Source organism: Cygnus olor, chromosome 3, assembly GCF_009769625.2.
Source record: "Cygnus olor isolate bCygOlo1 chromosome 3, bCygOlo1.pri.v2, whole genome shotgun sequence".
In the NCBI taxonomy this organism is placed as follows: Eukaryota; Metazoa; Chordata; class Aves; order Anseriformes; family Anatidae; genus Cygnus; species Cygnus olor.
Window position 1 is genome coordinate 2,962,631 of NC_049171.1, and position 12,928 is coordinate 2,975,558.

A 12,928-nucleotide genomic window follows, 5' to 3' on the forward strand; every position below is an offset into this window, starting at 1 on the left:
CACATGCAAGCTTTTGATGACCTTTTTCCTACCCAGTCAGCCCATAAGCTCAAAATGAGACTGGAAAATTTTCTGATTGTGAATCAGTTAGAGAAACAGACACAAAATTGCTGTTGAGGGTGCAAATTTCAATGTAAAAGAGAAGAAAGTATTTCTTAGAAAGTTTCTCTTGCAGATATTTTCCACCTTCGGACATGATGTGATTCCTTCCTTGAGTGTTTGCCACCTGCTTCTTTGTCACTGGATTCATTATATCTGGTCCATCCAACATCAACGTTTGAAACTCATGAGTCAGACTAATATCAACCCCACCCCAAGTACCTGGCCTCATCCTCTCTGAGGGCAGGATTAGCCTAAAAATTGACTAGTCTTAAAAAATGCTAAGCATTTGGTTCTTGTGATTAACCTTGTGGTAGCTGAGTCAGTGGGAAGGATATGGTTCATGAGATTAAGCTTTTCCCTGTGAACAGAAGTTCTCAAAGCTTGCTCTTTTTATATGGGGAATACCTACACAGTTGGTGAAAATTTACTCCAGCTGGAAGCTGTGGGGGGAAGAAGAGGAGCACAACATAGATGCATTACAACTAGCTGTACGTAGACACACTGGGACTGAGTATACAAACCTCCTGCTTCTAGATCAAGTCCATAGATCCCTCTGGCTTTACTCTATGGTCTTACCATCCTAGGCATCTCTTACATGAAGTATTTGTACAATAGGCTTCATTGAGTTCCAAGGATACAGCCTACGACAGTCAATAATATTATGATTCTAGTAGCACAGAGCATAAAGAGAAAAATATCTGGCTGGAAACTCTGTTTTAATTGAACAGATTTCTTTATTGAGACCAGGGCTTCACCCCCCAATTTGCTAAGTTTGCTGTACAAATATGAAAGCTGGTAACACAGTAGAAGTAGCTCCCTGGTATTAGGGAGATTTATTTCAAAATAAAATGGCCATCAAAAGAGAACTAGACCTTGCTAACTGAGTTGCAGCAGAATCCTTTGGACTTTCTGCTCAGGGCCTGAATGAAGAAGCAAATTAATGAAAATGCAAAAGATAATATCTTTTCTTTTTTTTCCATTATTGGTAAAAATTCAAAAATCAGCATTTGGAAAACTAGGTATCTCTATAAAAGAATGCTGCTTTTACTTCAAAAAAAGTATTTCCAGAAACAGTGATTTCTACTTAAATTACTAAAAGCAAATTCACATTTATTCCAGGAGAGGGTGGAATTCTGCTATTCTTGGTACCCTAGGTAAATGAATAAATAGAAGCATCATGTTAACAAATATTACTGCGTATACTCAATAACATTATTGGAAATGTCTTCACCCTGGATTAAATTCAAAAGAATTAGAAAGTAATTACACTTTGCTGCATTATTATTGAAAGAACAAAATCTCCTGAGGCTAAGGGAGTCATTTGCATTTGGTGTATGTTAGATAAGAAAGTATTAGATTTGGTATATGTTAGATAAGAAAGTGGCTAGCGCACAGAGTCCATTTAACTACATCTTGTAAGGCAAGGGGCCAAATGATTTCAGGGCATCTCTCAAAGTTTCATAAAACACACCTGGATATGAGTCTTCTTATGGATCCGGTTCATGGAAAGTTTTGATGAGGTTTACAGATCGCTTGTGTAAATCTCATTGGAGTCATTGTGGTTTTGGCACAGAATCAGAGAATATTGAACCTGAAACCCGTGGTTTGTTTTTAGACTATGAGTCACACACATGGTGGGTGGAAAGTGGTACAGCTCACTTGATAACAACGATTCACACCAGATGAGGGTCTGAAATTGGTTACAATTATTCATACCTGAAGACAGCATGAAACCAAGTGTCACAATGAATATGACAACATGCAATGTGAAAATTAACTATCCCAAGAAAGGAAATTATCACCTTTCTTCTACCATTGTTTATATGTGCACCACATTTTAAACCAGATCATTTACCTTCATGTATCCTATTTCCCTTTTCCATCAGGGTCTTGATGACACCTGTCATTAAGACAGATGAGCTTGGTAGACAGCCCAAACGTGAGTGGCCTTGAGGATGCCTGCGGGCAGTCCACAGATATCCTAGAAATGGCTATATGGATGTGTAAATCTGAGTCAGGAAATATGTCAGACAAGCCTGTTTCCTGGCCTTGCACCCTAAGGTCACTGTAGATGCAGTCATTATCAAGAATGATTTAGTAATAATACTTAGGCCAATACCTTTACTAATAACAACTAAAAATAAAGGTTCTATCTTTACCACTAAATGAAGTAATTCTGGATCCAGAGCACTGGAATACAGTTGCCTGTACTGTCAAATTTCTAGAATGGTCTTTGTTGCCTTTAAAGCCTGGATGAACTGGTACTCTCTCAAGCAATTTCTAGGCAGATCTGGGAGTTAGCACAAGGGAATGTTTTGGAAGATACATAGTACGGGTATGGCCACATAGTGCCGTTTGGTCTCAAGGCCAGAGTAGGTGCCCTGAGACTATTCTGTTTACTGGAATAGCTGTAGCCCATAGTGCTACTTCTAGTTTATGAAGATCTGGATCTACAGGCTGCTGGAGGCTGGGATGATTGGTAAAGAATCACTTCATATGTGCCCTTCTATCTTTTCTCCAAGTCTGCCTATCTTTCTCCAACTGGCCACTGGCAAAGATGGCTTGATTTGAACCAGTGGTTGATCTTGACACAGCTCCTTGTGTCTCTCATTCCAAAATCTATACAAACACAAAAGCAAAATGAGGGTCCCTACCCCAAGGAGTTTCTAATAGCTAACCCTTTACATTCTCCAGTTAGTGGTGACTGGGGAAGCATTCCTTCATTCCTTCAGTCGTGATTGTTCCCCATATTAACTCACACAGTAATTCTCTGATCCCTCGAGGAAATATTGTTGTATTCAAAGCTCATTCTGCAATGTTTTCTCTTTTAGAGAAAGAGGGTCTTTCTGGTTATCTGCTCTGCCTTTCTGCATAACAGACTCCACTCATCAAATATAATAACTTACGGTCAGCCTTGAGTGCGCCTAAGGAAAAAAAAAAAAAACAACAACAAAAAAAACAAACAGCATCTAAGTCTTGGCTAGACTCCAACAAACACAAAACTAGCCACATCCCTTGGAAAACTCTTCTGACGGTTGATAAATCCCATTTGAAAAGCTCATGGTAATTGCCACCAGTAGCCATAAACTATGTAGACTATTTGCCATAACACAATGTGGTTTCAAATGGCGTACAAGAAATAGTATTGGATTTTAAGGAAGAACTTGTTTTTGTTTTAAGTAGATAACCAGTAAAAGGATGGCCTAGGGGTTCAAGTAAGTGCAGAAATCATGAGATCTTGGACTAGAGACACCTTCGTGTTGCTGACTTCCCATGACTTAGAAAGTCCTAATGACCATGCAGCTGGTGGATCCTGGAGGACTGCCATTTGTAAGTGAAATCCTCTACTAGTGTGCAGTTGCTGTCATGTAATACTACACATAATTTCTTGTATTTTAAATGTCTGTGAGGATTTCTGGCCTTTCTACGATCTCCCTTTCTTTGCCCCAAGAAGCATTCTTCCCACTCCAGAGGCAGGTGGTAGGGATCTGCACATAGGTGCACTCTTCTGGGGTTTGACCCACGGAGAATGGACATCCACCAGAGTGGATAATAACTTCCCAGAACAGAGATGAATGTCTTTCCGATGGAGAAGATAACCTAGAGGTTTTACTCTAGCTCTTGTTACTGAGATATCTGTTCTTAGTAGCACATCTGGTTCTTTTTTAGGGAAGAATTACACTAGATATCCCTAGTAAAAATGAGGCAAGCTGCAATTTTCAACAGTATCATCAAAGAGATCTTTAGATGTAGAGTTCCATGTCTTGTGTTTACTAATATTTAAATATATATAGTACTTTAAAACAAGTTTATGAATAATTGGGTCTGGGTTAATTTCTCCTGATTTTATGCGACTAGTATGAGACAGTCTTCTCATCTTCCTCTCTAGTTAACAAAATGAGGCAATTACCTCCTAATAAGCTGATCAGATTTAGATGAAAGATCCAAGTCTATCTGTTTTTTAGTACACAAACTTACTTGCACACAGTTTCACTGTCAAATTAATGGCAAATCAATGTTGACCTAATTAACAGATTTCTCCATTTGGGAACTAAAAGCAACGCTCATCGAGTTAGTCACCTGTAAACTAACAACTAGAACCTTGACCTGAAAGGACTTACACTTGCTGAAAATTTAACTTCCTTTTTTTTTTTTTTTTTCCCCTAAACTAAAAGCAATTGATGCTTAAGAGTATTTCCCCTTACATTGGCACAAAATCCAGTCTACTGTTACTGTACAACACATTGGTTTCACCTCAATCAAAGTTTCAGGAGATAAAGTAAAAATTTAAATGTGCAAATTCTAATAGAACCACTCTGGAATTATACCAAGATTGTAATCAGCATCTCTCAATTAATATTTCTACTGACCTGAGTTTTGTATAACTATAAAGGCTAATTCTGAATTCATAGCACTGAAAGACTCTCAGACCCAAGAGCAATCCAGGCCCCTTAATCAAGGCCATAGAAGAAACAACAAGCAAAGAGTCTGACCTTTCCCATGAAGACCATAAAGTACTATTTTGAAAATGTGAGAGGTAAATAAGCAAACAAATTGGAGCAATATAGGACAAAATAACAGCAAAATAAATGTGATCATAAAAGTAAGATCTCTGCTGGCCTCCAATGGATCTTGAAGCTACAACAACACCCTTAGCCATACTATGTATTAGTATTCTGCATAGCCACCCCTTCTGATTTTGTTCAGTGGGAAAAAAAAAAAAAAAAAGGTAAAATATTCAGCTCATTGGCTTCATGAAATCACTAGCATTTCTTCTTTTTCAGGTGAAACCTTAGGCTAAAGCCAATTAAAAAAAAAAAAAGGACAAAAAAAGAAAGACAACATAAAAGTTATAAAAATAAATATAAATGAGAAAAGTTTTGTCCAGGGAAGAAAAAGTACTGATGCACAAAAAAAAAAAAAAAAAAAAAAATTAAAATGATATTTGCAGTCTGAAAGGTATATTTCACTGTGAGTTATGAGTGAATTCAACTTAAAGGTTTACTGTAAACATTTGTGGACTAGGTGGGCTACAAAAGGAAGAAAATACTTTCTCTGCTTTTTCAAATCAATACTGCATGAAAGAAGCACATAACAACAAGATTCTTCCTTGTGTTTCTCTGTTTATAACCACAAAAATGTATAATGGGAAACCAAAATATGTAATTTTGAAGTGTTCTGGGTTTACTTAACAAGATGGTAAAGAAATTAGAACAGCAGCACTGGGATAATATATGCTAATCATACATTTTCTTCCAGAGTTGATTTAACTTATTTTAAGATTGAAGTTTAGATCTGGAGTTATACCAGTTGAAGAAAACAAAAGCAGACTGAAGGGGCAACACTCACAGGTCTATGAACAGCACCTTCATTGATGGAAGAAGAGATTGATTCATCTGCAGGAGAGGACATTTTCCTTTTTTATGTTCAGTTTTCAAGAGATTAGGAAGAAGTGGCAGCAAAGAAGACAGTGTGAATCTCCTATTAAATGCTGTGATTTAGATTATTCTAAGCCAGAATTAAGCAGTAGTCCAGATACATTGCTAGGGAATGAATTTCACTGTTATTCAGCTCCTGTCATATCATGGGAATGAACGTTAAAAGTTACTCTTCTCCCCTGTCCTCTTTCCAGGAAATAGTGGTCTCTGCAATAAGGTTTGCAACAATTTACATAGACAAAACACATAGATACATGCATGCATAGATAAAATAATTAATATATATATATTAAAAGAGAATTTGAATTATTATTTGAAGAGAGAATTGTAGCAGAAATAAGGAACTACCCAAGAAATATGAAACATCTAGACATCTTTGAATAGTCATGGAACAACAGAGGCATTATTTCGTTGACACTAACAGAAAATAAAAATGGAAGCATAAAGGTAACATTTATAGTCAGAATTAATCTTAAGCACCAGTGAAGGGAGATCATTTCAGAAAATCCCAGAAGTGTGATAAATTGACCATTTTCACTTCTCAAAGAAGCCATTAGTATCTAATGAAAACTCTGGGACACAAGCATAGGGAACAGAGATCTTGAAGATGAGGTATGACAAGAAAACTTGGACAGAAAAGTAGAAATCGTTTGGAGAATCTTTATGAAAGGAAAAGATTTGAAAAACCCAAGACTGAGTGACTTTTTTGTAGTTTGAAATGCTTTGCATCCAAGACTAGGGTACAAGCTCTGAGAAGTCCTAACAGGAATGACCACTGAATAAACAGCAAAGAACAGTTGAAAAGCAAGAGATAAGTGATTAAGACTAAGAATGGCCAAAAATTAAAAAAAAATAGAATAAATAAATAAATAAATAAAAACAATAACAACACTTTAAAAGATTCCCCAGTAAAGATACTAGAAGTCACATTTCCTAGCTATGAATTAGCTGACCACATTGATAGTCACCTATTGTGGAGATATTCTGCACAGGAATAAAAGTGGTGCAAATGAAATTGATAAGTACTGAAAGTTAACTTCTAGACTATCAACAAGACGGTTATGAAAATTTTCATCTCTGCAAAACAAATCTCATGGGAACATGGATAGATTAGGTGGAGGTTCTTGAACCTCACTCACATTTCTCCAGATGAAAAACTTGGGGGAGAAGAGAAGGGGCTGACCGGGGGGATTTGGTGCAGGTAGGTCTCTAAGGGACCCCTGCAATTTATTGTTGAAAAGAGCATTATAACTACATAGAGGATAACCTTAAACTCTTTTGCACACACCAGAGAAAATAATCCAGCTGCTACAAAGAGCATCGGTATCTTTCCAGTTGACATTCACATGCAGCTTGGGCCATTTCCATGAACAAAAGTCCAGATGAGAACGGGGATGAGATGAACGCAAAACAAGTGACAAAGTTGTTGACATATTGTCTCCTGAAGAGAACTACACAGATTATCACTTAAACTGTCAGCAAAGATCTTAGCAGGTACAGCGTAACAGGTGCCCATCAGCATCAAATAGTCCACAGTTAGGACCTATGTCATTCTAGCCATGCCTTGTTGGGTCTTGGCATGCTGGAATGACATCAGGTTCTGGAAGAACAGAGACCTTTAGACAGGATGACCAGGAAACCACCACTGCAGAGGTGAAAATAAAGATAACTGCATGTCTTTATTTTCAAGTGGAGATGGAGGTAGAATAACAGTGAAGATACCATGTTGACAGAGAGGGTACTTATTATATAGCCTAGCTAAAATATTGTTTAAAATGACCAGGAGGAAAAGGGTTTATAATGACTGGAGGGAAAACTGTTGGAAACCCATTTGAGAATTACAAGGAGAACATTAAGACTGAACTAAGAAGCAGGAGGCAAAACTTTTCTTTAGAAAACTGGGTGAAAATTCCTAAAATTTGAAGAAGAGAGAGTTACTACCACTAAGCAAGGTAATTATTTTCATGCAGAGTGAACAGAAGACCAAATCTTGAAAACTGGAGAAATCACTGACAAAATATAATGCTTATCCCTCAATTATAACAAATCTTGGCAGCAGGGTGGTTTTGTTGCTTTTTTTTTTTTTTTTTTTTCTCCTTGATTCACACTTCTAGTAGTAAACCAAGCAGTGCCAGACCCTGTTCTTCAGCATAGAGACCAACTGAAGCAGTCTGGCTGCTCTAACACAGGGTGCCCACATCCAAACTTTCTACAGTTAATGATCCCAGGCCCTAATTCTGAACCAGGGAGTATGTTAAGAATTTAGCAGAATGGAGAAGAGATGGATGAAATGCTGCTCCGGCACTTTTTTTTTTTTTTTAAAGTAATATATATACTATATAGATAGCAATATAGATGTAGCTGTGGAATGTAGCAAAATTTTCGGGACTTCATTTTGCAAATAAATTGATGAAAGCTAGAAAACAAGAACCTAACTGATTCCTTGGATCCTCCAGGTGAGAACAGAAGGCTCTTACCAAAGTAGTAGGCATAGCAGAAAGCATTGGGATATGACAAGTTGCCTCCAAGGGGGAAAGCCAGCTTAAGGTCCTGTCCGTTTCCCAAGTCAACATGATGTGCGTAAAAAATGCTCCTCCAATTTTTCCCCTCCTTAATAATGTGACGTTTTAACCCAAATCATTTCAGTGGGTTCAGAAAGTTCATTTCAGTAGAGTTCAGAACGTGACACCACAAAAGGGTTTAATATTACCGCTGTGCAGGTGGCACACTGTACAGTAAAGATGGAAAATGTGACAAGGAGTGGGGTGACTGCTCTGCTTGGCTGCAAGGTGAGTCAAGCTAACATGTGAGACCTCTTCAGAAGAAGCACAGGTTACTCTACATTACAAAGAGATGAAGAAGAAATTGGGAGAATCTCAGGTTTGTCATAAAATTCCTCCAGGAGCAGAACAAAGGAGCTGTACCTGCCCTGTATTTAGTATGAGTCCACCCCAATCAGCACATTCACCAAATCATCAACAAAAATGTATCTCCTGATCCCACTCATACACTAATCATTTATGCATTTATTAGTTACTTTTTCATAATGCTGAGGATCCCACATCATAACAGGATCCCGTTCATTAGGAACTATGCAACCAAGAGGCATAACCTATGAGCTGTCTTATGCTGTTGAAATTCCTGTTGTTAGATATAGAAAACTTAAGTCAGCATTGGGACATACTTCCTGGGAAAAGGTGGGAAACTCAATTACTAGAGGTTTATTTAGGGCTTTATATCCAGCTGCAAAACATTAAGCTCCTGTACATCTGTCAGAAGTTGTCTCCCATTAACCCAAATAAGTATCTAATATATGAAGTTCTTGAATGGCTGACAGGATTGTTCTACATCATCCCTACACGTAACTCATGGAGAAGTAACTAATGTGACACTAACTACACAAGTCCAAAGGGTCAAGGTTGTGTGGGTAAATTTTTGGCCCCAAGAGCTACAGGATTTGCATCACAGAGGATGATGTGATAAAGCCTGTTAGATTAACTGACCAGCACCAGGAACCAGAGACACTTGCCTTCTTCCCATCAACAGTGTAGAGCTTCTTCACTGGGAATTGCAGGATCTCTGAAATCTCATCGAGGAGTGTTTTGAAACTCCTAGCATTTCTGCGGTTCAAGATAATTGAGCGCCGAAAACTGGTTTCTCCATTCTTAACAAGAGTGATTTTCTTGGGTATTCTGGGGCCATGCTGAGTGAAAGGCGTGGAATAATCTTCAAACTTGCCCTCTTGAGCTGCTCTTCTCAAGGTACTGGATGGACGACTGTTTCGAGGAGGGCCTGGCCTGTGTCCAGCAGAAGTTATGCTAATAGGCTTGACGTATTTCTTGTCAGAGCAGAGGTAGCATCCTCCATCCTCCAGCTGGTCCAGCTCACTAATGCAATGTATTCCTCGTGGGGTGGTGATGGTCCGTACCCCAAACGGCAGTGGGACCCGATGAGAGAGGTCATCCATGAGTGCGTTGAAGCTCTTGAAACTTCGCTGGTTGATGGCCATCTTCACTCCCCCAAACTGAGGATCCCCACTCTTGAAGAAGGTTATTTTTTTGGCCGGGGGTACCTGGGTGACAGTGCTTGTCCGAGCCACGGAGGGAAGGGGCTGATCATAGTTGTAGGAGCTGGTGGTGGACTGGTAGTCAGCAGGCACCTGAGTCATCCCTCTTGCTTAAAGTTAACTGCAAGAGAAGCAAAACTAGATTAGGGTTTGTTGGAACCATGCAAAATCAATGCCTGACTTGCATGGGAGAAAAGTTTGTTTTCCTCACAACTGTTCTACCATCTCTGGTTCATAAAGAGCAGATTCTGACACATGGTTTTGTGAGGTAGATACAAGGAAACACAGCAGCAGGAGTAGTCATAACCCTGCTCCTCACAGTTAAACCATCCTTGTCCTGCAGATGCCAATGAGAATTCACTCAGTGTTAGTAGCCCTGAGGCACAAAAGCCATGAGTCAGACCCCAAGCAAAACCCACAAAAAATGATATTTGTGTAATGGTGTCCTTTTGAGCTTTGTGTTTTGCTTATATTTTTGAGGTTTTCTCTGAAACTGTCAGAGACAGTGATTACTTCGGTTTTATTTTTACAAACAGAGCTGAAATTCTCATGCAACCCGTTAACCCTGTGAACTGGCACACAACAACAACAACAAAAATACTGAATTTGTTCATGCAGTGATTGCACATTGTAGCATACTCATGATTTTACCAAGAGCCAAAGTAACCCCATTTCAGAACAGTTGCACATGGCCACGCCATCCTGTGCTAAGACAAGGTATGGATGTATGGATGAAAATCCATACCATGTACGCAACCAAATAAGGTATGACAGATCTCAAGACATCAAATAGAACTACAAATTTGGTTCTGCTAAATTTTGGGAAAACTTGAATTCAACATGATAAGCATACCTATGAGGAGAACAATCTGTCCAATTTCTATGGGAGCTCCTGGTGTCCTTCACTTTTAAAGCTAAGGTTAATTCAGTTCTTGAGTCTGGAGGTTGAAATCTATCTTTTGGAACCCAACTATTTTTAACCTATTTGCTATGATGTAGACAAGTTGAAAAGAGAGTGATCTCTACTGTTTCTTATTTACCCTTATCAAATGCATTGTTTCAGAAGACAAACACAAAAAAATTCAGATCACACATGGGATGAAACTACCATGCCAGAAAAAAAAAGATGCTTTCTTTTTCACATGGAAAATAATAGTAATAACAATAATAATAACACTATTTACAACTGCTAAAATATTGGTCGTAATGAATATGATGAATGACAGTTTACGAACATGAAGAGTGATTCTACAGTTCGCTTGGATTTAATAACTCAAACTTAAGTGGAGGGTCTCAAAATGGCATTTAGAGACCTTATCTTTGGTGGTGGTTTCTGGCTGCACCTACACCCACACCCAATTTACTTTCCAAATTATGTTTTTAGTTGATTGCAGTTTTCTATGGCAACTTCAAAAAACACACAAAATAATTTTTTTAGTGCTCATAAATGAGAAAGCAATAAATGTATTTCTAATGATGTGCTTCCTTTATTTTTTTTCAGGGTTACAGTACTTTGAGCAGCTGAATAAAGTTCTAGTTTCTATAAAAAAGTTATCCTAATGGCAAATTATTCATTGGAGGACCAGTTCTATGACCACTGTAATTGATGAGAATTTTGTCATTCATTTTCAGAGATGCAGCATTAAAAAACAAACAAAAAACAAAAAAAAAATGTAAACACTGATTTTCACCACTTTTTAGAGCAAACCCATTATTTTCTTACTTTGTTACTCTCAAGTGAAACATTTGTGCACTTTGTACTACAGCACATTCATTTCTGCAATAGATGAAATTTAACCTGGGCTAGGTGAGAAAAGACATTAGGTGATATTTGAAAGATTATTATTTTGACAAATCTCTTGTTTTTGATATCCTTACACACTAACAGATTTCAGCAGTGATTTATTCTTTCCATGTACATATTTCAACAAGCAATTACTCAGTTATTTATTTCCCAGTTAAAGGTCAATCCATCACTCTATCTTCCAGAAAAGAAATATCCTATTTCTCCGTTTTTCAACAGCTTTCATAAAGTTGGCTCTAACTTTTCTCTATGAATCCCACATTAGAGCTTTCAGACACCAGCAGCATAATTTCCAAACAAACCCCTTATCCAGACAAATTGTGGTCCTGGACCAATGGTGATCCACAATACTCTGGCTGTGTTCCTAGAAATGTAACTATTTCCCAGTGATTTATTCTACTTTCTCAAGCTGCTGAACTATATTGAAAGAAATATGGAAAAAAAAATAATAAAAAAATAAAGAAAAAAAATGGGACGAATCATTAGACCGTTGTGAGACAGGTTAGTTTTTTCTATAAAATATTTTCCTAATGCTAATTTTCTTTGGGAATAATTTCATGAGGTGGTTAAGGGATCACTAATGTAAAGAAATACTGTCCCTTAAATTTTGGGCAAGTTGGTCACCCACCCAAGCCTAGATGGTCTGTCAGACAGCCTCTTATGAAGCAGTATGTGATGTGGAGAAAACTTACTATGAATGCCCTGCATGAAATATAAACAGCCCCCACAGGGAGAATTGTTTTAATGTCAATTTGAAGTTTCAGAATGAGAAGGAAATTCTACCGAATATCTGGCAATACAACAAAAATAGTCATATTGCCCATATCTACCTTTTCACAGATACATAACAGAGGAATCTCAATACATACTTACATTGAAATACTTCATGCTGCTTGCTCAAGATGACTTTTCTCATTGAATATCCAATAGGTTAAAAATAAATCAATAAAATTAAACAACAACAACAGAACAAACAAAACAAAACAAAAAAAAACCAACTCAACCACCCAACCAGTTCCGGGATCTAATGCACTGGACAATGAAGGGAAAAGTGCGGGCTACATGCTGTCAGTCAAACTGTCCTCAAAATGACTGACCACAGCTCGGAGGGTTAATCAGGACTGTGTTGCTAATGATAGAAAGAAAAGCTACCTAATCTTCTGGAGAAGGCTCTCAAATCCACTGGGGCTTTAGGTAAAGTTTGCCCAATCCTTCTCTTGCTTGTGCCCATGTAACTGGAGTGTAAATCTGACTCGGTGACACTCCTCTCAATCATACCAGTATAAGTGAGAATTCAATCAAGGCAAAGCGGTAATATTGCATAAAGGCCTCTTGCATAAAGACCTACAGAGATCTGGATAACTTTCCTCCATCACCCCACCGATCAGTTCACCAACCCACCCATTCAGCAGCCACTCTTTGGAGTTAAATTCATCTTATGAGTAACACCAGGAAATCAATGGAGTTACAGTAAAGATGAACATAGCTCTTAAGGATTTATTTATATGTTAGTTACTT

The 12,928-nt window shown here is 38.0% G+C and overlaps 1 protein-coding gene across 1 annotated transcript in view; it reads right to left on the reverse strand.

Moving 5' to 3' along the window:
* Window positions 1-12,928, reverse strand: part of RP1L1 (RP1 like 1) — a 42,594-nt gene that overhangs the window by 17,310 nt on the left and 12,356 nt on the right. The window contains exon 2 of the mRNA XM_040550779.1: window positions 9,070-9,727. Coding sequence (XP_040406713.1) covers window positions 9,070-9,708 — 639 coding nt within the window. The 5' untranslated portion in view covers window positions 9,709-9,727. The remainder of the gene's footprint in view (window positions 1-9,069; window positions 9,728-12,928) is intronic.